The sequence below is a fragment of the Giraffa tippelskirchi genome, chromosome 6, assembly GCF_054371585.1.
Source record: "Giraffa tippelskirchi isolate mGirTip1 chromosome 6, T2T-mGirTip1v1.2.pri, whole genome shotgun sequence".
Taxonomy (NCBI): domain Eukaryota; kingdom Metazoa; phylum Chordata; class Mammalia; order Artiodactyla; family Giraffidae; genus Giraffa; species Giraffa tippelskirchi.
In genome coordinates this window covers 129916678-129943544 of record NC_137280.1, presented here as the reverse complement: position 1 = coordinate 129943544, position 26867 = coordinate 129916678, and the positions used below count along the sequence as shown (strand labels likewise).

Genomic DNA, 26867 nt, shown 5'->3' with positions numbered 1-26867 from the left:
CAAGCGAAAATAACTAAACAAAATTATACGAAGCCCTCTGGGATCCTGCCCCTCCCCACTTATTGTTCTAATCCCATTTGACCTACCTTCCTTGTTCACTTTAGAATATACATTCCATGAGGACAGGAATATTTGGCTGTTTTTTTTCCCCACACTCTTTTTCCAGTGCCTAGAATAGTGTCCAACACATAGTAGGCACTTAAACATATTTCTTAAGTGAATGAATGACTATTAAGGGATTCACATCGTGCCTGACTGTATGAAGTCTGGAATCACTTCATTACAAAAGAAAACCAGTTCCAATGGAATGTGATTGGGTCACTTCCAGTGTGATGGAAATTCAGGGGTACATTACTTTCAGGCAGCTTTGTCCAGGAGCTCAAATGAAGCCATTCGTCACTGATTTCCTTTGTCTGTTGTCTTTTTTCTTCCCTGTTAGTTTTATTCTTGGTGACCATAAACTTCAACTGACCTAGCTCTAATCAGAAACCTCTCCCTGAACCAGCTACTGGGATGAAATGGTCCCATGGGTCAAGTTGATTCATGTGCCCACTTTGGAGCAGAATGAGAGAGTAGGGGTATCAGGCCCCCCAATACTCCATAGACCAAGACAGGTGGAGGACTCCTTCTATAAAGGGAAGTATAGGTTCATCCCCCTTTATCAGATTGACCTTTGCAAAACATGGCTTTAATCTTGCCGTTATTATTATCTAGGATCCTCACTGACTCTCTATTGAAATAAATGCTGAAATCCTAGGGCTGGCATTCAAGGCTCTTCATAACGTGGTCCCTGTCTATTCCTCCAGTTTTATATCTCACTGTTCCCACCCATCTTCCCTTTATGGCAGAAACACTGGATTCTATGCTATCCTTGAAACACCATTTATTCATTTGTCTGTATCTTGTTCTTACTAAGCACCTACTTTTTCTTACTAAGTGCCTTTGTTCTTTTGGTGCCCACTCTCCTGATTGCCTTTTGCCTCCTCTATATGTATAAAAGCCAACACAAGATTTATGTCCCAGGTTAAGTACCATATTTTCTGAGATGTCCTCATTCTCCTCCCCTCATCCCCCACCATTCAACTTAGAATGATTTATTCTGTAGAAAGATTTATTCCTCTTGTGAGGTAGCATTTTATTTTTAGCTTTAGGTTAATGAATACATATATATATATATATATATATATATATATATATATATATATGTCAGTTGCTCAGTCATGTCTGACTCTTTGTGATCCCATAGACTGTAGCCCGCCAGGCTCAGCTATCCATGGGATTTCCCAGGCAGGAATACTGGAGTGGGTTGCCATTTCCTCTTCCAGAGGATCTTCTTGTCCCCTGTGTCTCCTGCATTGGCAGGCAGATTCTTTACCACTGAGTTACCTGGGAAGCATATATATATATATATATATATATATATAAAAGTATATATAATATATCTATTATGTTCATGTATATATACATATATATAGTCATTAATAGGTATCAGTTCAGTTCAGTTCAGTCGCTCAGTCGTGTCCGACTCTCTGCGACCCCATGAATTGCAGCACGCCAGGCCTCTCTGTCCATCACCAACTCCCGGAGTCTACCCAAACCCATGTTCATCGAGTCGGTGATGCCATCCAACCATCTCATCCTCTGTCGTCCCCTTCTCCTCCTGCCCCCAATCCTACCCAGCATTAGGGTCTTTTCCAATGAGTCAACCCTTCGCATGAGGTGGCCAAAGTATTGGAGCTTCAGCTTCAACATCAGACCTTCCAATGAACACCCAGGATTGATCTCTTTTAGGATGGATTGATTGGATCTCCTTGCAGTCCAAGGGACTCTCAAGAGTCTTCTCTAACACAACAGTTCAAAAGCATCAATTCTGCGGCGCTCAGCTTTCTTCACCGTCCAACTCTCACATCCATACATGACCACTGGAAAAACCATAGTCTTGACTAGACGGACTTTTGTTGGCAAAGTAATGTCTCTGCTTTTAAACATGCTATCTAGGTTGGCCATAACCTTCCTTCCAAGGAGTAAGCGTCTTTTAATTTCATGGCTGCAGTCACCATCAGCAGTGATTCTGGAGCCCAAAAAAGTAAAGTCTGACAGTGTTTCCACTGTTTCCCCATCTATTTCCCATGGAGTGATGGGACCAGATGCCATGATCTTAGTTTTCTGAACGTTGAGCTTTAAGCCAACTTTTTCACTCTCCTCTTTAACCTTCATCAAGAGGCTCTTTAGTTCTTCTTCACTTTCTGCCATAAGGGTGGTGTCATCCGCATATCTGAGGTTATTGATATTTCTCCTGGCAATCTTGATTCCAGCTTGTGTTTCTTCCAGCCCAGCGTTTCTCATGATGTACTCTGCATATAAGTTAAATAAGCAGGGTGACAATATACAGCCTTGACGTACTCCTTTTCCTATTTGGAACCAGTCTGTTGTTCCATGTCCAGTTCTAACTGTTGCTTCCTGACCTGCATACAGGTTTCTCAAGAGACAGGTCAGATGGTCTGGTATTCCCATCTCTTTCAGAATTTTCCACAGTTTATTGTGATCCACATATGTGTATATATACATAAAAGCATATATATCTATTATATTCATGTATATATACATATATATAGTCATTAATAGGTATATATATGTGTATATATACATAAAAGCATATATATCTATTATATTCATGTATATATACCTATATATAGTCATTAATAGGTATATGTATATAGTCATTAATAGGTATATATATTCGCTTTTCTTCTATTGGACTCTAAATTCTTTGGGGGCTTGGACATCTCCTCCCACTGTATAGCTGGCCAGTTATAATAGTGTTGTACACATAGTAGATATCTAAGAACTGTTTGTGAAATGAGTGAATTACAAACTGAAATGATTTAAACTTTGTTTCCCCTGCTGTATCATCACCTTTATCATCATCGTGTATGAAATGTCCTATTTGTATTGGACATCTATGTGTATAGCATGTTAGGGTTTTTCAAATGTCTGGTGGATTTTCATCTTATTTACTTTTTATAAGGGTATTCTGAACTGGATATTATCTCTATTTTAAGGATGAAAAACTGAATCTCAGGTCAGGTAACTTTTTGGCTGCATGTAGTAAAGATAAGACTTGGATTCAAATCTTTTGACTCTCTATCAGTCATGAATATTTTGGCACTAAGTGAGAGCAACTCAAGTCAGCATCAGTATAATAGGAAATTTATTGGTTAATCAGTGACCCCTAAAGAACCAGGCTTTCTGGTACTCACACTGCTGTGTGGGGCCATCCCGCAGTGACTCTGAGCTTAGACATGTGACATGTTTTGACTGATGGGATTTTTGCAAGTGTGAGGTAAACAGAGGCTTGATAAATTGCTGGTAAACTGAGACTTGCCTACTTGGAATGTTCCTTCTTGGAACCCAACTGACATGCCCTAAAAAGTCCACGCCGCATGGAGACACCAGATGCTCCCTCCAGTCCACAGCCCCAGCAGAGTCTTCAGCAGCCACACAGCACCGACAGCCAGCGTGAGTGAGCCTGCTGGGTGCAGCGAGGGTCCCAGGTGGTCCAGCCCAGGCCAACCTCCAGATGACTGCAGTTCCAGCCACAGAGTCTTTAGGGAGAATAAAGTGGCTGTCAATTAGAGCCATTACACTTCAGGGCAGCGTGGCCTTGAGCAATAGGTAACAAGCATCAGGCAAGCATCTGATTTATTCCAAGTTCACCTGCCTGGTCCTGAACCAATCACTGTGGCCAGGGTGGTGGGGTCTTTTGCCTCCTTGAGGACAGCATGGAGCAGGGGAAGAGACACTCCCAAAAGCAGGTCTGGGAAATTGTGCAGGACAGACAAATAGTGTAGGTCCCTGAGCCTGGTAGAGACTACAGAAAGCAGCATAGCTCCTTGGGAGACAAGTGGAGCTTCTTCACACCAGGGAGACGTGCATTGTCAGAGTTAACAAGGTCACGTCCAGATACTGGCAATGGGCAAGTACCTGGGAAATTAAGGCCCAGCAAAGGACATTTCTAGAGTCAAGATTCACCAATCACTGGGACAGGAGCCCAGGGTCCCAGCCCCTCCTCTGGGTCTCTTTCTGTCACCCCGTGTTTCCTCCGTGGTGATGGTTGGCTGGTGTGGGGTACAGGGGGGCAAGTGTGTGTGTTTCTAGGAGTCTGATCTGGGGTGGGTTGGAGGCGCCCTGGGCTGGAGGTTTAGGTCTGGTGCTGTAACCCTCCCAGAGCTCTGTGTTCAGTACTCGGTGCCCCTCTGGCCAGAGACCCATGTTCACATGGAATCGGCTGCCTGCATTTGGAGGTAGTCAGACCTACCTCACCTTCAGTCACCCCTGCTCCTCAGCCTTTCCCACACAGCTGATGGTTAAACCAGGCAGCCCAGGACACATCTCCGAAGTGTTGTGAAATTTTCACGGCGGGCAGGGGGTGGGGTGGGGAGGAAGTACTTACAGACAACATTTGGGACCTCAGGCTTCATGGAATGCCCTGCTTGATGTGAATTTGTGGCTCTTTAGACAATTTAAGATCAATTTTTGTGAAATTTCCCAGAACATTTTGTTTCCTCAGGCAAAAAATGGCTTTTGCTGCGTGAATAGCACTTGAGCATCTGCTCCAGAGGAAGACAATCAATTGTGGCCTCTGACAAATCAATAAATATAGGTAGGAGGCAAGATTCTTTGTGTTCACTGTATCCATCACTCTCTTCCTTCCCATCACCACTGGAGATAGAGCTGTAGGATGTTCGTTCTGAGAGAAAATTTAGAGTTTATTTGGGCTACTGATGATTTCAGAGATAGGAAAACAGGCTCAGAGAGGGCTAAGGGCTTGTTTGAGTCCCACAGCAGTCCTGTGCGTTGAGCTGGGATTTGAGTTAGTAGATGAGGTTGTTTTTTTTTGGACAGATCCGGGTGTTTGTTGCTGTGTGGGCTTTCTCTAGTTGCTGCCAGTGGGGGCTACTCGTCGTTGCGGTGGCTTCTCTTGTTGTGGAGCACGAGCTCTAGGGCTCTCGGGGCTCAGCAGTGGCGCACAGCCTTAGCTGCTGTGCAGCCTGTGGGATCTTCTCGAACTAGGAATCGAACTTGTGTCCCCTACATTGGCAGGCCGATTCTTAACCACTCATCCACCAGCCCTGAAATCTTTTTATGACTTTGGTGGCAGCCCTAACATAGGATAGAGAGTAGGTCTTGAAGAGAGGAGATAGGAAGGATGCTGCGTTTCCAAGGAAACTTATCTGTAGCAGGGAGACCATAGGAAGTGGAGAGAATGATCTTTATTTCTCCAGTAGAGACTCTAGACTTCACTGTCTGTCTTTAGCCACAAACAGGACACTTGGATCTAAAATGTTTTTTTTTTTGGAACTAAAATCTTTAAGAGATTTTTCTACTCACAAGTCCCCATAGGAAATCATGCTTTGTTTTGTTTTCTCAGGGTCCTGATCTACTTCTCTGAGGTTTGGTGGGGTAGGGGTGGGGTTAAACCATTCACCCAAGATCACACAGTCAGAAGGAGCTGACTCCAGAGCCTGTGCCCTTTGCATCAGCCCGCACTGCCTTTTAGAGGGCCAGGCATAATCCTTACTGTAAATAGAATCCAAGGTATTTTGTCCCAGGGAAAAAGAGTCACAGGGAAAAGGTAGAAGTTTATTTATACTAGAAGTTTATTTACACTAGATGCTGCCCAGTGCAGTTGCTGAGGATGTGAGCTCCATGACCAGGTTCAAATGCAAGTTCCAGCAGTTACGTATGTGTGACCTTGGGGTGCATTTGTCCCCTACAAGGTCTTATTTTACTTCTTATCTATATAATGGACATAAACGTTTATTTCATAGTTTGGTCATTAGTATGAAGTGAAGTGAAAGTTGCTCAGTTGTGTCCGATTCTTTGCGACCCCATGGACTGTATAGCTCATGGAATTCTCCAGGCCAGAATGCTGGAGTGGGTGGCCTTTCCCTTCTCCAGGGGATCTTCCCAACCCAGGGATTGAACCCTGGTCTCCCACACTGCAGGCAGATTCTTTACCAGCTAAGCCACAAGGAAAGTCCAAGAATACTGTAGTGGGTAGCCTATCCCTTCTCCAGCGGATCTTCCCGACCCAGGAATCGAATGGGGTCTCCTGCACTGCAGGCAGATTCTTTATCAACTGAGCTATGAGGGAAGCCCCATAGTGTAATTAGTGTAAAAAGGAGATAATACTAGTCAACTGTGCCTGGCACTCAAGTGCTTACAAATATGAGCTGTTATGTGGTTTTATCATGCGCAGTATTAATTGGGGGATGGAATGATGCAAGAAGAGAAAGTATAAAAGAGAAGAGAAACCTTTTCTTCACACTTACTTTGACTTCACGCACTGATTCCTTTGTCTGTCCCGAGCACACTATTATCCTCCCTGGTAGATCAGGTTAGATCAGTTCATTTCAAAGGTGAGAGAAGAGTAAAACTGTTCACTGGGAAACCCAATTGGATGTGCGTAAAGGTACATGTAAGAGAATAATCTTTGAAAGATCATTTATAATAGAGAAAGCCCAGAAATAACCTAAATGTTAGTTTATAAGGAGCAGTTTACATTACCTATGGTACAGCACAGTTAGTGCAGCAGAGTACCTCCACATGCTTAGGATAAATCATCTCTGATCCCTTTTTTCTCCCTCTCACTCCCCACGTGAATACCTTCAGTAAATCCTGTAGACTCTACCTTCAAAATATATGCAGAATGTAGCAAGTTCTCATTATCTGCTACCACTCTGATCTTAAACTATTATCATCTTTCGTAGGTATTTGCAGTGACCTTCAACCTGGTCTTCCTGCTTCCACTTTTGCCCTACCCAGCTGCAGTAGCATCCTTGCAGTTTCTTGAGCCTATTAATCACATTCCTACCTCAGATTCTTTGCACAGGCTGTTCCTGCTGCCTGGAAAACTCTTTCCCACAATGTTCTCATAGCTCCCTTTCTCATCTACTCAAGGCTACTTCCCACTGAGGCCTGCCATATCCACCCTGTTTCTAGTTGCAATTCGCCCCACTCTCAGTTTAGGATTCCCAATCTTCTTTATCCTGTTCTATTTTTTCCATAGCAATTATTGCTTTTTCATATGTCATATATTATTAACTCATTAATTAATTATATTGTTTCTTTCTCTCAAGCGGAATGTAAGCTCCATGAAGACAAGGATTTTTGCCTTTCTTTTTGCTTTTGTTGTTTACTCTTACATCCTTAGCACCTAGAATAGTTTCAAACAAATAGTAGGTGGTTAATAAATATTTGTTGAAGAATGAATGAATTTTTTACAGTGAATTAGTATGGAGTCACAAAAATCAATGCAGGGGAAATATATCTGTATTGATATGGAAATATCTCCATGTTATATTTTTAAATTCAGAAAAATTAATATATTTAAACATAAATGAAATTATATCTGTATACATATGCGTATCTGTATGTATAACTTCACTTGTGCTTAAAAAACAAAACCGTCTATTTGTATCTGCATATACATGTATGTGCATGCATGCATGCTCATTTATTTGTGTCCTACTCTTTACAACCTCATGACTGTAGCCTACCAGGCTCCTCTGTCCATGGAGTTTTCCAGGCAAGAACATTGGAGTGGGTTGCCATTTCCTCCTCCAGGGGATCTTCCCGACCCCGGGATTGAACCTACATCTCCTGTGTCTCCTGCATTGGCAGGAGGATTGTTTACCACTATGCCACCTGGGTGGTATGCACATGTATATAAATGCATAAAACATTGGGAAGGTCATATTCCAGGTGTATTAGTAACAGTTACTTTTTAGGTAACTTTTTAGGTAGAGTGAAGGAAACCGTTAATTTTCTTCTTTATTCCTTTCAAATTTAAAATATTTATCCTCCAAAAGGCTGTATTCATGTGTCACTTGTGTATGTTTTTCTAAGTTGATATAAATTTGGAAAGAATATGAAATACATGTGCAGAAAACTTAGCACTCTTTCTTATATTCTCCCACATCAACTAACCTGGACAAGTTGTTAACAGAAAGGTTTGAGGTGGATGCCCGGTGAGGGGGGGCGGTGGGGGAGGGTGTCTGTGACCAGCTGATTACTTGTGCCCACATGAACTGATCCCTCTTCCCCAGACCCACGTGCTTTCCCACCCCAGACTGTGAGCTCCTTGGGAGCAGAGCCACGGTTGTTCACGTCACTGATGTAGCAGTGTGAGTGTCTTCCAGCACAAGGCTTTGGACTTGGGAGGTGCGAAGAACACAGCTGTTTAATTGAGTCAACCCTTTGGGAGCTCAGTTGGTGAAGAATCCGCCTGCAATGAGGGAGACCTGGGTTGGATCTCTGGGTTGGGAAGATCCCTTGAAGGAGGGCATGGCAACCCACTCCAGTATTCTTGCCTGGAGAACCCCCATGGACAGAGGAGCCTGGCGGGCTACAGTCCATGGGGTCGCTAAGAGTTGGACACGACTTCACTTTCACTTTCTTTCAAGAGACTAAGCGCAGCACAGCACGGAAGTTTGCAAGTGCGCGCTGGGATGCAGCCTCAGTTCCCTCTCCTTCCTGCAGATGGCAGTCTTCACCGGCTTGAGCCAGCCACGCTCCTTCCCTGAGCAATGGTTCTCAATCCATCAGGAACAATGCGTGTTCTTCCCGTAACCCTTACTTCATAACGTCCCTTTACTATCCTGGAATGAAGTTACTAGATTAAATAACCCTCCTACAAATATATTAATAACTGCGAAAACCCATACAACACCTTTGCTCTCATATAAAGAGAAACAAAAGGAAAGTAATTGATAATAAAATACTGTGTGTTTTAATGACAAATGCTTGGGTATGATTTCCCTAGAAGATATCACGAAGTCGTTAGATGCTTTACCTGTGTCTGAGACCCCCGTGAAAAGCCACAGCTACAGATGCTGTCTGATGTAGGAGCAACATCTCAATCTGTGAAGCAGTTTTTCAAAACGGTAGGCAGTTTTTGGTAGAGCTCTGAATAAAACAAAGTACAAACTTCTCTTAACCCCTGTTCATTTTCAGTCCCCCAAAATGTATATTAAAACCAAGCTTACCAGTCTCACTAAAACAAACCAACAAACAGGTTCTAGGTTTAGATAATTATGAACAGGCGTTTTACCTAGGTGACAGTGTTGTGTTGTGCAGAACTGCCCTTAACGTTGCAGGATGTCCACATCCCTGTCCTCTCACCCACTGACTCTAGTATGCCTTTCTTGTGCTGCTGCTGCTGCTGCTAAGTCGCTTCAGTCATGTCTGACTTTGTGCGACCCCACAGACGGCAGCCCACCAGGCTCCGCCGTCCCTGGGATTCTCCAGGCAAGAACACTGGAGTGGGCTGCCATTTCCTTCTCCAGTGCATGAAAGGGAAAAGTGAAAGTGAAGTCGCTCAGTCGTGTCCTACTCGTAGGGACCCCATCGACTGCAGCCTACCAGGCTCCTCCATCCATGGGATTTTCCAGGCAAGAGTACTGGAGTGGGGTGCCATTGCCTTCTCCGCCTTTCTTGTGAGTACAGCACTAAAAAAGGAAATGTTCCCCCACGTTTCCATAATGCCCTTTAGGGGGCACTGCTGGCCCCATTAAGTACTCTTGCACAGCTGTGCTGTCTTAATAGGGCAGCCACCAGTCAAATGTGGCCAGTGAGCTTAAAAAGTGGCTTGTGGGACTGAAGAACTAAGCTTTTAATCTGAATCAATGTACACATATACGTTTAAACTGATGCTCAAGTCAGTCATTGGAAAAAATTTAAGTGTGATTGAAACAACTTGGGAATGAATCTACTTTGTCAACTATCTGTCTTATGAAAGGGCTTCCCTGGTGGCTCAGACAGTAAAGAATCTGCCTGCAATGCAGGAGACCTGGGTTTGATTCCTGGGTTGGGAAGATCCCCTGGAAGAGAGAATGGCTGCCCACTCCAGTATTCTTGCCTGGAGAATCCCATGGACAGAGGAACCTGGCGGGTTATTTCATGGGGTGGCAAAGAGTCAGACATGCCTGAATGACTTACTTACAATCTTATGAGATCTGAATAGTGATAAAATATTTCTAGTTTTTTACTTTTCTTTGTACTTTTTAAATGTTGCTACTGGCAAATTTAAAAATAATATATGCGGGTTACATTACGTACATATCTGCATTTCTACTGGAGATTGCTGAGATGGAGAAAATTCAGGACTGTTTCGCAGCCTCTGAGAGCTCTTCTTTCTTTCTGTCTGGTAGGAATGAACAGTGAGTCAGAAGTGAGAGAGGAGTTAGAAAAGAAGGTGAAAGTGTTAGTCGCTCAGTCATGTCTGACTCTTTGTGACCCCACCAGGCTCCTCTGTCCATGGAATTCTCCAGGGATGGAACCCAAGTCTCCTGCATTGCAGGCAGGTTCTTGACCGTCTGAGCCACCAGGGGGATCTTTGCAATGGTAGAATAATCCCAGATGATTATTATTTTTTAATGAAGTCCCAGATTTTGGCCTGTGGCTCTGGCAGGGTTGATGTTTTTCCACTATGCTCACCCTCTTCTTGGTCCTCTGGGAACCCTCTCGTTACTTTCTGACATGGGGGTTTTGGCCTATGATACAAAGACTTGTGCCGGCTCTGCTCAGAGGCAATGAGGAAACGGCTCAGAGTATGAGGAAGATGGCCTATCTCTCCATTCCAGTGAATTGCAGATAATGCAGGTGGTTAAATTTCAAAGCAAATTCTGGAGTCTCGTCTGAGACAGAGAATAGAGAACCAACCACACGGGTAGCTTAAGTTCCATCCCAGCCCTAGAGAGACCTTGCTGATCATATATACTAAAGTCTATTATGGGTTTTAGATTATGGCTAGATTTGTTAAAATATTTTCTATCTCATCTTTAAAGAATTGACCTTTTCCCCTCAAGTGGTCAATTTGATGATATGAGAGAAATATAAACTTTGGGGTCAGATCTGGGTGAGAATAACAACTGACATTTCGTGGCTGTGTGACTCTGGGCAGATACATAACCTCTCTGAGCTTCAGTTTCCAGTTTTCTTAGCTGTGAAATACCTCTCTTACACATAGCAAATGCTTCATAAGCTGTAACTATTTTTCACGATGAAGAGGATGAGAGTCAGAGGTGGGAGAATTTTTAAGCAGAAAAGCATTTTCCAACATCTTTGAGACTTTTTTCTCAGAACACTGGTTTCCTGAAATAGAATTCCAACAATAAAAAGAATTTTGTGGGCACTACATTTTGGAAATGGTGGAGGTTGACAAAGTACATTAGTATATTTAACATTCTCAGGAGTCCTGCAGTAAAGAAATTAGTTTAACTGTATTTAACCCAGAATTTCCCAAACTTATTTTATTATGATTTTTTTTTTCAAGAAATAACTTTTAGCTCTGTAAGTCATACTTTCGGAAATGATGGCATGGAAGAAAATGTCTTACTTTCTAATTTGAATCCTTGATCTCACACTTTGGATGGGCTGGTCTCATCAGATTGTCCTGTGATGTAGGGGGTGACCAGTCACCAAACTATGTTCCATATCACCTAGGTCTGTAATGAAAAACTCATTTCTGTGGGAGCTTAGACAACCTTGTAAATTAAAAAAAAAATAGTGATAATATGATAGTCTCGAAGCATTGCCTTGGAAATTTCTGTTTTGATTGGTGGTAGAGCGAGGGGGACTATAAACTTGGGTTTTGTTTTTCATGTTTTTTATAAAGTTACATGAACTCTCACAACTTTCTAGGAGTGATCAATAACTGTAATAATCTTCTGCCATAACAATGTTTCAAAAGAAAATGCCAGACTTGGGTTTAAATACACACGCATTCACATAAGCACGCATTGTGTAGTAACGCATGAGCAGATTAAAAGGAAATGTTTAATTTATAAGCCCTACTCTGATTAGAAAAGATAGATGTGGAAAGACTGCTAAGGGGTAATGTTTATACTCAATTTGCAATAATTGCATATTTCTTTCATCAAGACACATTTTTAACATAATCTCCCAAATCCCAAAGTACACATAAAAATAAAGTCCAGTAAATTACATTAGACAGAATAGGATAAAAATTCTACTCAGAATACCCAAGGGTGTAAATCAAAATGCATAAAAGCAAGCCTAGATATCTGTGAATATTTTTCTAAGAGAATTTTTGGTCCCAATTTTTATTATAAATATTTCAAACGTTAAAAAATTAGAAAAATAGTATAATAAACAACCATAAAGAATTGTTAATATTTTTCCATTTTTTACTTCACATGTATGCATATGTGTTAAAGTGGGCTTCCCAGGTGGCGCTAGTGGTAAAGAACCTGCCTGCCAATTCAGGTTAGATGTAAGACACGCTGATTCTATCCCTGGGTCAGGAAGAGTACCTGGAGAAGGGAATGGCAATTCACTCCAATATTCTTGCCTGGAGAATCCCCTGGACAGAGGAACTTGATGGGTTACAGTCCATAGGGTCACACAGAGTTGGACACGACTGAAGCGACTTAGCATAGCACAGCACGCACATATACTGAGGGAATAAGCTTTTATATAATAAATTGCAGACATCATGTCATCTCACTTTAAGTATTCTAGCATGTATCTCCAACAAAAAGGACATTCTCACACATATTCACTGAGATTTATCCTGCATATGAAAATGAAAACAACTCTTAAGTTCCCTCTGATAGCAACTCTGTTTTTTTAAATTTTTATTTATTTATTTTTGGCCACATCTTGAGGCATGTGAGATCTTCGTTCCCCAATCAGGGATAGAACCTGTGCCCCCTGCAGTGGAAGTGTGGAGTCCTAACCTCTGGACTGCCAGAGAAATCCCTGATACCAACTCTGGAGTCAAGTTTCTCCAGGAACCAACCAAGGTTCATATATTACACTTGGTTGTATCTCTGTAACTCTAGAATGTCCTGCTCATCCCGACATTTTCCCCCAGTATATTGTGACCTTTTGGTGAGACCAGTTGTCTTGCAGGAGGTCCCACCACTGTCCATCCATTTTCTTTTGGGTTGCTTAGCTCATTCATCCATCACCTGTGCTTCATGTAAACCAAAAGTTAGGTCAAAGTTTTGATTACATAAATATTAAATATTTTGGCCTAAATACCTCATCAGTGGGGTGATCATTTATCCCCATTTGTCTCCTGTCCTAGTGTAACTGTAAATAGTGCCTTTCAGTGTCAAGAATGTCTTGGTTTGGACAGCTTATCTGTAAAAGAAGCATCCCATTAGGAGAAATAGTATGTTAATTTGTCCTACCATTAGGGACACTAAGTCTATTCATGTGGTTAGGTGTCCATCAGAGCTTTTAAAAAGTAATGAGCCCCGTAATGAGGTTGTAAATTGACTGATTTTGTTATATGTCACACACTTTACTTTCAATAACCCATTAAAATTTTCTGCATCTAGGTGCAATCATGAACAAACAATTCTAGGGACTTTTTGGTGGTCCGTCCGCTGGTTGAGACTATGCACTCCCAAGGCAGGGGATGTGCGTTTGATCCCTGGTTGGGGAACTAAGATCTCAAATGCCAGCACACAGAGTAGCCAAAAAAAGAAAATGAGAAAACAATTCTACTTTGTTTGACTCAAGTTAAAGTCACTTCTGCTTGTATTAAAATGGTATGAAAACAATATTTTTGCAATAAAATAATATGATTTCCTATTAGTTGAATTCATGCAGAGGAAAAATGGCAGAGGTTGAAGATTTAATTTTCTCCAGCCAATTGCATAAATTCATCTATATTTTAAAATGATAGGCACAGTTTACTTAAAAAAACTTTTTCCTAATATTAAATTAATATTAGCTAATTATGGAAAATTTAGAAAATACAGAAAAATATAAAAAAGAAAATAAAAATCACCCCTAACTACCCTCTCCGAATCATTTTTAACATTTTAATGGATTTACTTTTGTCTTTTTCTCCTATACAGTTTTACATAGAAAATGCTATAATTACAGAACAGAAAATTTTACATCACATCTTTTCTCAATTTTTTCATAAATATTTTTCCATATCATTTCAAGCTCTGTAAACCTTTTAAACATGACTACATAATCTTTCATTTTGTGAAATTCCTACTGTTGAACATTTAAGTTGTTTTCAGATTTTTTTTCCTACGGTGAATATTTTTTCCATATAAATATTTTTCTCTACTTGAAATTATCTCCTTAGAAGTTCTCCTAACCACTTCTGGTTCAGAACTGCTAGATTTGACTTGATTTTTGCTCAAATAAACTCTTAGACTTTTATCATGCCTCAGTTTATCTTTTCACAGGTCTGATGACTGAAGAGGGAACCAAGGAGCTTTGACGGCCCTCAGGGGCAACGAGCAACAGCAGAGAAGGTACCCGAGGAGTCCCTTGAGTCGCTTCTCCTCACTGCCTCTGGAGGTGGTGAGTAAGGACGCGCCATCCTTCATCTACACTTCATTTGACCATTTCTTTCTGGAAACTGCTGAAGTTGGACAGGGTCTACTTTAGAAACCAGACTGTGTCCAGGGTTGAACTAGTTGTTCAGTTGCTAAGTTGCGTTCGACTCTTTGCAACCCCATGGACTGCAGCACACCAGGCTTCCCTGTCCTTCACTATCTCCCTGAGTTTGCTCAAACTCATGTCCATTGAGTCGGTGATGCCATCCAACCATCTCATCCTCTGTTGCTCCCTTTTCCTCCTGCCCTTGATCCTTCCCAGCAACAAGGTCTTTTCCAACGAATCAGCTCTTCTCATCAGAATTGGACTGGTTCTGACTTAAACTGGATCCAGTGTGAGGCCTCAGTTTCTGGTGACCAGGATGAGTCCTGCTGGGAAACCCCACTCTCTCCAGAGCCTGCAGATGGCATCCTCGGGAAAATGGCAGAGGCCCCAAAAGGGTAAGAATCCTCACCAAAGTCAGCCTGCCTAGATCTCTGTGGTGCCTGGTCAAGGGAGGGAAGTAAAATTTCACGTTGTCCCTTCCTTTCCAAATCCAGATTGGCAGGAAAAAACAGTTATTAATCCTTCATTTCCCGGGGACATCTATTGCCTTCTCATTCATCTTCATCTGTGTCCTGAGAAATTGGCATGCCATCTGTTAGGTGGGGTCCCCAAAATTTGATTGTGCAGAACTGTGGGGTGCATTCCATTTGTGACTAGGGTCCTACTGACTGCTGTCAGCTCTCAAGAGAATTTCCCGTCTTTCTTTCTTTTGGTTATCTTTGGGAGTAACTCTGGGTCTTGGGAGGGTAGTTTCTTTTGCATCCTCTTTGGGGATGTCTCTTCATCCAGGGGTTGTTCAATACTGCCAGGAAATTTTGCTATTTGTTCTGATTGAAACCTCACAAGATATTCAAAAGCTTTTTTTTTTGTTTGTTTTAAGTCTCCCTATGGTCAGAAGTTGGCCAAATTGGAAACTGATATTTGGAGCCTGGTAGGAACTTTTCTTTAGGCTAAGCTAAAATAAACCTGTGTATTCAGAAGAAAAGAAAACATCCTGAAGTAATTGTGGAAGAATTTACTCACACATTTCAAAGGCACACAAGTCTAAAGCTACAAGGTAGGAATCTTTTGATTTCCATTTTAGTTGAAGATTTCCCTGATATAAACAGGCAAACAGAGGATGATGTAGTTGGGTGGGTGGGTAAACCTCTGGAAGTCACAACTCAATTCTTTGAGAAATTAAAAGCAACCATACTTGCCTTACAAATTGAGTCTTTACTAGAACAGAAAGTCAGCTCTAGAAACGATTTGAAGCCACCTATCCTTTTTACCTTGGAGAAGGAAATGGCAACCCACTCCAGTATTCTTGCCTGGAGAATCCCAGGGACAGAGGAGCCAGGTGGGCTGCTGTCTATGGGGTCGCACAGAGTCGTACACGACTGAAGCGACTTAGCAGCAACAGCAGCAGCATCCTTTTTGCCAATCCCCCCCAAGTCCCCTATACAACTCAAACTCCTTGCAGATGCTGTGGATCTGGATTTAGGAAAAAATTGCCCTTCTTGGAGATAGCCTATCCTTTCTCTGTGTCTTTGAGATATAAACATTTTACCTGATCTAGGGGGAAAAAAAGATATTTGGAAGATAGCTGAATTAAAAATCTTAAAGTCTTTTCAACAAATATTAGTAAGAGACTTAGCCTTCGAGGTGGTGGTGGTTTAGTCACTAAGTCATGTCCGACTTTTGCAACCCCATGGACTGTAGCCCACCAGGCTCCTCTGTCCATGGGATTCTCCAGGCAAGAATATTGGAGTGGGTTGCCATTCCCTTCTCCACGCCATCAAGAGGTAACTCTAGTTTATGCTATTCATCAGAAACACAATTTGGATGCAAACATTCTTTTACAAACTAGTGAGTTTTATACTATTATACTTGTCTGATGGCTAAATTAAAAAGTTATTTATTTATGTTTGTGCTGGGTCTTCCTTGCTGCGCTTGGACTTTCTCTAGTTGCAGCGAGAGGGGGCTGCTCTTCCTTGGTGGTGCTTGGGCTCGTCATTGCAGTGGCTTCCCTGTGGATCACGAGCTTTCGGTGCTCTGTATATGTGGGCTCAGTAGTTGTGGCGCATGGGTCTAGCTGCCCTGCCCATGTGGGATCTTCCTGGACCAGGGATTGAACCCATGTCTCCTTCATTGGCAGGTAGACTCTTAACCACTGGACCATGAGGACCTCATGGATTAAGTTTTAAAATTAAAGCTATAAGATCTCTGTATTTGTCTGATATTCCTGTATGTCTAAATACGGATGTTAGAGATATGCAGTATTTTTCTATCTCCTAACAGTATTGCCAAAATTAATTTGTATAGAGCTCTATTTAACTGGCTTAAAGACAAACATTTATATTAATCAAATATACTCTCAGAAATAAAGAAACTAACCCAAAAGTCTCTCTAGTCCATGTGGTCTAGGATAATCTTTGACAAATAAAAGCTAGTTTAAGCTTGTTGGTTTAATTAAAAGAAGCATGTCTTTAGAGCTACAGCATTAAAGATAATAATTTCATTCTACCTGGACTTACTAAAAGTCAAATAAGCTCAAATTATCTTTGTTACAGAATTTGTCAGCAAGAAGGATAACTTAACATGATGGTTAGCTATTTAATGTCTCATGAAATTTTTATGAGTCAACTAAAAATAACTAAGAACAAGTAAATTTGAGAAGTTATAGTTAGTCAAAGCTATGGTTTTTCCAGTAGTCATGTATGGATATGCGAGTTGGACCATAAAGAAGGCTGAGCGCTGAAGAATTGATGCCTTCGAACTGTGGTGCTGGAGGAGACTCTTGAGAATCCCTTGGACAGCAGGGAGATCAAATCAGTCAATCCTAAAATAAATCAACCTTGAATGTTCGTTGGAAAGACTGTTACGGAAACTGAAGTTCCAATACTTTGGTCACCTGACACAAAGAGCCAACTCATTGGAAAAGACACTGATGCTGGGAAAGATTGAAGGCAAAAGAAGTGGGTGGCGGAGGGTGAGATGGTTAGATAACACCACTGACTCAATGGACATGAATTTGAGCAAACTCCAGAGAGTGTGGAGGACAGAGGAGCCCGGGGTGCTGCAGTCCATGAGGTTGCCAGGAGTCAGACACAACTTATTAACTGAATACAACAACAACAAATTTGGGAATTCCCTGGTGGTTCTGTGGTTAGTGTTCCACCCTTTCACTTTGGGAGGCACAGGTATGATCCTTGGTTGGGGAACTAAGATCCTACAAGCTGCATGGTCCAGCAAAAAAAGCAAAGCGAAACAAAACAAACAAAAACCCAAGTAAATTAAATAGATACATGTAAGATTAAAGCTTATGAACAAACTTTTCAATAATAATAATGTTTTAAGATATGTTTACTTGAAGATAATTTCCAAAATATTTTTCATAACCTGAAGCTTTAAAGTTATACTGAGATCAGTTAAATGGTGGATATTCATTGAATATCCAAATCATTTCTGAATAAGATAAAATAGTGGAGGGATGGGATGGGGAGGGAGGTGGGAGGGGGGTTCTGGAAAGGGAACACATGTATACCCATGGTGGATTCATGTCAATGTATGGCAAAACAAATACAATATTGTAAAGTTAAAAAATATATAAATAAACTAATTTAAAAAGAAAAAAAAGAACAACAACAAAAAAGATAAAATAGTGAAACATAAATTACTGACATAGATTTATCTACTTTTGACTTCCTTTTACAGGGGAGCTAAAAATACTCAGATCTATTAGTAAACATGTTTTGTAACACATTGAACATGTTACTGTGAAGAAGACTATACTTCTAGAAATTGTGAATTTATTTTTGAATATGACAATCCACAGAATGCTACTGTGACAGTCCACAGTTGCTTCCTTCTTTATTTTCATTAAGATTAAAGAATTCTAAGAGTTAAGTCTTCTAATCAATATTTGTAATTAAAACTGCTTAGAAAAGTAAGAGTTAAAGGAAACAGTTGTGTGAAAAATACATGAAGAAAGTAAAATGACTGGTTGTCTGAGAATGAGGAAGAGAAAAAAACATAGGATAAAACCTGAATAGATGTAAAAAAAGTTGTAAAAGTTTTGTGGAAAAGGAATTTTATGTATGGTCAAGGTGACTAAAATGAGAATGGATTTATTTAAATTTTTAAAGAATGAGTTTTAATATCAGAAGTACACTGGTACAGAAGTAGAATTTGGCTTCCTCTCTGTAAAAGGACAAATTTGTCTTGGAATATTGGTCTGCTTTGGACTGTGAAAGTTTGTTGTTGAACTTTTTGGGTAATCTACCTGGAAAGCAAAGATTCGGTCTCCTCCAAACTAATTTATTGTGCTTTACTTTGTCTTTATCAGCACTTTGATTACATGAGAAAACCTAGTCTTCTCAATATTAAAAGATCTAAGTTTTGTTCACAGCTATGTAATCTTCTGTTTGCCTTTAAAATCTTCTATTGTCAACTTAAATTGATAATTAAGTATTATTTCATAATGATCTGAGATCCTATCTAGTCAAATGTTCAAACATTTTGACAACTTCTCCAAATAAAATTATGAATGCAGTCTTTTTGACTTCAAAATACCTTTGAAATTTCCCAGAGGAAGCCTGGAAAATCTCAAAGAATTTGTCTCTCACCTTGTGAAAGAGAGTTGTTAAATTAATTATGTTTATTTGGTATGCTAAATTACGTGGGATGCATTATCAAGTAGTAAGTGATGACAAACCTTCTTAAGTTCTATGCTTTTGGGTATATATGAGAATATGCCTAAACTCTCATGCCTAAGATTTGACCAGATACTTTTAAGGAATTCAGGTTGACTCTATGGAGCCAATAAAAGCTCCTTGGAAAAACTGACCTTGTACCTTGCTTAAGGCTTCCTGGAAGCCCTACCAGGTGAATAAGGAAGGCTACTTCCAGAAAGGTCCAGAACCTTAGGATACTTTAAAAAAGAGAGGAATTCAGTCACCTCTTTAAATATACCGGGTGAAGTCTAATGTTGAGTTTTTGGTTTGGTTTCTTAGCCTAGAAAGGCTTTTAAAAGTCCAATCTAAGATTCCTTAGGAAAAAGTACCGGCAAAGCAGATTTAAAGAGAATCTGTGTGGTCAATCACTATTCTTGCTGCATTCATCTAGATAATCAGGCCAAATTTAAGGAGACTAAACACTTGCAGACAAATTTGTCTTATAGTGATTATCTTTGGGAGAAACGAGGGTGATTGTAGAGGAAATAATTATACTTCATAGAAAATGATAACACAACCTTGTGGATATCAGATTCTAGTGCTGTTCATTGTCTTTGAGGTTTTGTTATATACCTGTAAATCAACTGCATCCTGAGTTCTAGTTTCCTCAAATGTCGGCTACAACTCTTCAAACTAATGTTTCCAATTTTCTCCCACATTTCTGATTTGGAATCATTAAGAACAAAGACTGCCTTTGAACCTCTCTTTGGAAGGGACCATCCCAGGTCCTCCTCACTACCCAGATGGTAGTCAAAGTTCAGGGACTTGAATCCTGGATCTACACCCTCTAATTAAAAAGAGCTTCTCTAGACTCTTGGACCTGCACACCAGCTGGAGATCTAAAATTAAAATTGTCTAGGGAGGTTCCTTTCCAGAAGCCAATGACATCTTGAGGTGACCAGCTCTCTCAAGATCACAATTCAAGATCTTAATCTCCATTGTGAAAGCTTTATTCCTTTTTTTTTTTTTTTTTACTTGCTTTCCCTCTCTGTTAATGCACAGGAAGACAATGTTCCTTAACTCTGGCAACTATCACAAAATCTATTGATAAGGCAATAGCTACACCACAGAAGTCCCTGGACTTTCTTGCGAAGGTAGTCTTAGGTAATAGAACTGCTTTAGATAACTTGTTGGCTGAACAAGGAGTCTATGTAATAGCAAATATCTCCTGCTGTACCTAGACCAACACCACTGGTGTTGTAGCAAAAACAAGAAATTAACAAATAAGCCAGTTGGCTAAAACAGGTTGATGCCCTTTCAGGTACATTCTTTGATTTATTAGATACTGACTGGTGTGGTTCATGGGGTCCCTGGCTGAGGAGTGTACTTGTCTCTTGGTATCATCCTCCTGGTAGCCCTGCCCTCCAGGCAGTCTCCCTGGTGTGCTGCGCCGCGCAGCACTTAGTCACTCAGTCGTGTCCGACTCTTTGCGACCCCGTGGACTGTAGCCGGCCAGGCTTCTCTGTCCACGGGGGTTCTCCAGGCAAGGATACTAGAGTGGGTTGCCATGCCCTCCTTCAGGGCATCTTCCCGACCCAGGGATCGAACCCAGGTCTCCCACATTGCAGGTGGATTCTTTACTAGCTGAGCCACCAGGGAAGCCCAAGAATATTGGAGTGGGTAGCCTATTCCTTCTCCAGGGGATCTTGCTGACCCAGGAATTGAACTGGGGTCTCCTGAAAAGCAGGGGGATTCTCTACCAGCTGAAAGGGAAAGGAAAGGAAAGGGAAGTCGCTCAGTCGTGTCCGACTCTTTGCGACCCCGTGGACTGTAGCCTACCAGGCTCCTCCGTCCATGGGATTCTCCAGGCAAGAATACTGGAGTGGTTTGCCATTTCCTTCTCCAGGGGATCTTCCCGACCCAGGGATCGAACCCAGGTCTCCCGCATGGGAGGCAGACGCTTTAACCTCTGAGCCACCAGGGAAGTTTACCAGCTGAGCTTCTATCGAAGTTCTTAAATGCTTGTTTGTAGCCATACATCAGATTTTTTTCCGGCACTTGGAGAAACAGAAACCAGATGAACAACAGTTCTTCTGTGGATCTGACATCATAAACTGAGTTTCACAATGAGACAAGAATGATTTAACTTTGATGGTGACTGATAGAGACACTAATGGCAACTGTTTGGTTAGTCTCTCATATATAGAGGATGGCAAAAAGAGGGGGATTGTTATATTAATTATACAAAGATGCTGTTAAATGGGTGTGGCTTTAGTGCCATGGGGGCCTGTGTCAGCAAGTCAGAGTCTAAACCTGTAAATGTCTCATGGTCACAAAATCAAAAACTCCCAAGGCTGAGCAATCACAAACAACTAGGCTTTGAGCTATTAGCCAAGCAGTGATTGCCCTATTTTGCTTCTGTCTCTTCTTTATAAAAGTCTCTTCCCTTGGGACTTCCCTGGTAGTTCAGTGGTAATAAGACTTCACTGTCTGATACAGGAGGTGTGGGGTTGATCTCTGGGAGTTAAGATCCCACATGCCTCATGGCCAGAAAAACCAAAAGGAAAAACAGAAATAACACTGTAACACATTCAATAAAGCCTTTAAAAACAGTCCACATTAAAAAAAAAATCTTCTAAAAAAAAATTGTCTCCACAAACTCATGTTGGTAAAGCACTCCTAACCACTTCTGGATTGATGCTGCCTGATTCAAATCAGTTTTGCTCAGATAAACTCCTAAAATTAAAAAGAAAGGTCATCTCCTTAAAATAAATTATTGGGTTGAAAGTAATGAATTTTTTTTCATTCATTTTTCCCCTGATTATCAAGGTAAGATAAGTTTATCATAGTCAAGTAAAATATAATGAAACTGGGAAGGAAAAAATAGTCTTTCAGAGTCTTCCACCTGGGGGCAACTCATGTTAATGTTTTGACATTATTTCTTCTGATTCATGCGGTTATTTTCTCTTCTAGTAGGGTTCAAGGATATGGACATTTTTAAGGCTTTGGATAATACTGCCAAAATTGCTTTCACTCTATCAATGTGTCCTCTTTCTGGAGGTAAGTTGTGACTGTCCTAAAAAAACCACGAACATCTAAAAATTATCAAATAAGCATGATTGTTTCCAAACTTCCATGATTTTGGTCTAGCTCTCTGAAAGTCTGTTTGTGAACATGGGAATAGGCATAAAAATGTACAAAACAAATGTTACTTGGAACACTCATTGCCAGCTTTTGATTTTTTCACGTAAGTAAAGGATTCATTTTTCATAGTCAGGATCCTATCCAATTCCATTGTGTTCATAATTCTAACTTAATTTAAGCTTAACACATTTTCAACGTGGCACAAGTACAACTGTGCGAAATGCATCAACATATTCACTCTGGTTGAAGTCTACCCTTTTGAAAGGCTACCTTTTTAATGGTATTCATCCCACAGGCAGTGGAAAATGCCTGTTTAACAGGTAGTCATGGAAATCCACTCTCTGCTCCTTCTGGATAAAGATAGGCTGTCAGACATTTACTAATTACTTGTTTCCTGGCAGGAATAGGGGAAAATGTTCTCCTAGTTAGGTCTTCCCAGTCTTTTTCATGGCATGGCACCCTTGGAAATTAATGATACTTGTTCTTTACACTGGAGGAAATAAATGAGGCTGATGTAATTGAGGGTGACTACCTGGAAGCCTGGGGTCCCACCTGCCTGTCCTGAGGACTGAGGGATCCATGCTCTAGGCTCCTGTCGTCTGTTCATGGCACATCATGGCCAGCTCTGCGTCCGAGGGCCTCTGCAGTCATTTCTCTTTTGATATTATGAAGGCATATCTTTCTTCCTTCCTTTCATATTTTTCGGAGATTTATTTATGAATTTATTTTGGCTGTTGTGGGTCTTCGTTGCTGCACTTTCTCTAGTTGGGGCGAGCAGGGGCTGCTCTGGGTTGTAGTCTGTGGGCTTCTGGTTGCAGTGGCTTCTCCTTGTGGAGCCTGAGCTCCAGGAGCATGGTCTTCAGTACTGCAGCACTCAGGCTCAGCAGTTGTGGCGCATGGGGCTAGCTGCTCCCTGGCATATGGGATCGTCTAGGATCAGGGATCGAACCAGTGTCCTGTGCATTGCAAGGCAGGTTCTTAACCACTGGACCACCAGGGAAGCCTCCTTTCTTATTTTAAAATCTTGTTTCTCCCTCTCTGCATGTTGGTATATGTGTGTTGATGTGTGTGTGTTTAATCTATTCCTTGCATTGATTACACAAAGACCTTATAACTGGGAACCTCTGCCTTAGTAGAAATGTAGTTGTTTTTCTGATAACTTTTTGATTCTACCTCTGAAAAATATGCTCAGCTCCTGTTCCCAAAGTTTTATTTATTTGATTTCTCTCAGCTGGAAGTCATCCTAATTACTGAGTTCTATTAAATATCAGGAAAGTGAAAGTTTCTCAGTCGTGTCCAGCTCTTGGAGACCCCATGGACTATACAGACCATGGCATTCTCTAGGCCAGAATACTGGAGTGGGTAATCTTTCCCTTCTCCAAAGGATCTTCCCAACCCAGGGATCAAACCCAGGTCTCCCGCATTGCAGGCAGATTCTTTACCAGCTGAGCCACAGGGGAAGCCCAGGCACTTCAATAAAAACTAGGGATAGAGGAATGGTCAACACAGCTTGTGACTCTGAGTGTTCGTACTTTGGTGGAGGGGAACACAGGAGCGGTGAGAGAAAACAAGAAGTAGTTAATGGCGGTTGGTCCAAAGGCCCAGGTCTCCTCCTCGGGGCAGATGGAAAGGCTTCCCAGGAGCTGTAACATTTGAGGTGTGACTTGAAGGATGAATGAAAGCTTGACATCCTAATCAGGAAATAGAGTTTGTACTGGATAGGAGACAGAAATCCATGGTTTTGAGAAATAACTGAGCTGACAGTATGCCTGGAACACCAATTCCAGGCAGCTCCTGAAAGAGAGACAAGGGTCAGTCTAGAGAGGAAGGCATGGTTCGGTTTTGAGCAACTTTGTCTGCTGCATGAAGAGTTAGGACTTTTCAGATTTGTGTTTTGGAAGCATCACTCTGGCATCTGTGCGGATGTTGGACTTGTGGATGGTGGTGAGGTCACCAGGAGGCTGCCACAGTTCTGGAAACAGAAGTGACAAGGGCTTGACCTTGGGCTGGATGGGTGGGGGTGGATGGAAGAAAGTAGTGGTGACAGAATCCATGGGAATGGCTGCAAGGGTAGAAGAGAAGTCTGTTTGGGCAACTAAGTCAATGATGATGTTGTCAGCAAAGACAGAAAAAGGCTTAACCTCCACCATGTCAGCTCTTCAAATCCAACTCGTTCTTTTAGACCCAATCCAAGGGCCCTTTCTTTACAAGCCTTCTTGCATCCTTGTCTCCTGAGGGGCCGCTGTCTTCCCAGAATAGTTTTGGCAGTCAGCAGTGGACAGTTTGCTCCCTAAGCAGGAGGCTGTTATTTCCTACGTGTTAAGTCTGTTTCCTAAACTAGATTGTAGGACTGTCATTCTCAAGCCCCATGTCATGTGCTTGTCTGATATTCATCCCAGCAACTTTCTCGGTGTTGGCCATTTACTAGTGCTGTCTGGAGTAGGCAATGGGACCTATGATATGATTGCAAATGAAATCGTAAATAAGCAGTAGATATAAAGTGGGACTTCCCTGGTGGCTAAGATTCTGCACTCTCACTGCAGGGGACCCAGGTTCGATCCCTGGTCAGGAGACTAGATCCCACATACCGCAGCTAAAGATCTTGTGTGCCACAATGAAGATTAAAGATCCTCTATGCTGCAACTAAGACCTGGTGCAGGCTAAATAAATAAATAGTTTAAAAATAAAATAGAAAGTAAAGGTGTGTTGGTTAATGTAGGAGTAGAAAGCTCAGACCTGTGGCTTCTTTGTCTAGGGCTCTATGAGACATGATTTGAAAACTTTCAGCTTGGTGGACTGATCATGGGTTTTGGAGTTACTTAAGAACTGAGTTCAAATCCCCGATCCATCACTTACTTGCTGGAATAGAGTAAACAAAGAAGCTATTCTGACCCTGGCTTTCCCTTCTGTAAAACACAGATAATAACACTTTCATTGCAGGTTTATGTGAGGACAAAGTAAGATAATGCATATAAAATCTCTGGCACCTCTTAAGTGCTAACTAGGTCATAGTTATCATCACTTCCCTGCATATAAAATCTCTGGCACCTCTTAAGTGCTAACTAGGTCATAGTTATCATCACTTCCCTGCTGGCTCAGACGGTAGAGTGTCTTGGTTGTTGGTAAGAATGACAAGACACTTGCTAACTGATCCCTACTGAACTGGTTAGTTGTTAGTCTATATAAACCTACTCATGCTCACGTTAAGAAAAGCTGAGGTTGGGGTGAAGTTATGGGTGAGCTTGGGATTCAGAGGGCACCCGGTCTTGTCTTATGCTCCATCTGCTCCATAAACCTGCAATCACCTGCCTTTGCATGGACACCTATCAATATTTAATGTGTGGGTGTCAATTGCTGTAAACCGAGCATACCCCAGCACCAACTTGAATTAATTATATGCAGGAGGAGTGAAAATAAAATGCCTTTTTCTCAGAGCCCCAAGTATCACTACTACACTGAAGCCTGGAAACCACAGGGTGAAATTTCTGCTGATGGAGGACCCCGAGAAGAAGCTGACCCAGAAGAGTGACGGCAAACCCCGGAAAGTCCGATTTAAAATCTCTTCCTCCTACAGCGGCCGTGTGTTGAAGCAAGTCTTTGAAGATGGGCAGGAATTAGAGTCGCCAAAGGAGGAATACCCTCACAGTTTCCTCCAAGAGTCCCTTGAACCAATGGATGGTGTTTATGGATCTGGGGAAGTTCCAAAGCCCCAACCGTATTCTCCCAAGCTGACTGCTCAGAGGATCACCGTGTTTCGAGAGGGTAATGCCTACACCTTGGCAGGCAGCCAGCCTTTCTTCAATGATTACAAGGCAAATGACCATAAGGTTGGTATTGCCCCTGGTGTGTAAGCTTTAAGGACTAAAATGTGGTTAGAGAAACACCTAAATGTTTCAGATTGCATCTTGCTCATACTTGGGTACCAATCAGAACTTTTGTTGTTTAGCCACTCAGTAATATCTGACTCATTTGTGACTCCAGGGACCATAGCCCACCAGGCTCCTTTGTCCATGGGATTCTCCAGGCAAGAATACTGGAGTGGGTTGCCATGCTCTCCTCCAGGGGATCTTCCCCACAAAGGGATGGAATGCGCGTCTTCTGTACATCTCCTGCATTGCAGGCAGATTCTTTACTGCTGAGCCACTGGGGAAGCCCAATCAGCTATAGGTGCACCAAATGCAAAGCTGCTATCAGAATAGTATTTCTGGGACAAAAATAACATTCTTGTTGACTACTTGTTGGAAAGTGCAAAAAGCGTAGCTGGTATTCAAATTCCATCTGGGGTAACAAATTGTAGTTGGGTGTTCAGCTGGGATGTCTTGGTAAGTAAATGAAATAGAGATACAGCGGTTTTCAGGTTGCCAGACTGCCATTTTAGGAAATTATGCTGCAATGGGTTGTTCTTTTTCCTGGAAGAGCTAAGTGTTTGAAGGTGCTCACTTTACTCCAGCCGATTATTTAACTTACGGTTTATCCATATCTTGCTTTGTTTCTTACCTCCCTCCTGCTGCCTGTTTTTTAAAAATGCTTGTTTGTTTATTTCTTTTGCCTTTCCATTGCTTGTAAGCAGTAATCCTGGGTAGGTGGAACCCTGGGAAGAAATGGTGGAAAGCAGATCAGCCAGAG

General features: G+C 41.6%; 1 protein-coding gene across 8 annotated transcripts in view; it reads left to right on the top strand.

The window, feature by feature from the left end:
• GRXCR2 (glutaredoxin and cysteine rich domain containing 2) overlaps window positions 1-26867 on the top strand; it is a 221772-nt gene that overhangs the window by 178250 nt on the left and 16655 nt on the right. For 5 of the 8 annotated variants that reach the window (XM_081504987.1, XM_081504989.1, XM_081504988.1 and 2 more), the window contains 5 exons: window positions 14244-14361; window positions 14659-14837; window positions 15323-15499; window positions 22071-22157; window positions 25675-26068. In XM_081504987.1, coding sequence (XP_081361113.1) covers window positions 25733-26068 — 336 coding nt within the window. In that variant the 5' untranslated portion in view covers window positions 14244-14361; window positions 14659-14837; window positions 15323-15499; window positions 22071-22157; window positions 25675-25732. The remainder of the gene's footprint in view (window positions 1-14243; window positions 14362-14658; window positions 14838-15322; window positions 15500-22070; window positions 22158-25674; window positions 26069-26867) is intronic. The other 3 variants (XM_081504992.1, XM_081504994.1, XM_081504990.1) reach the window with 2 other exon arrangements.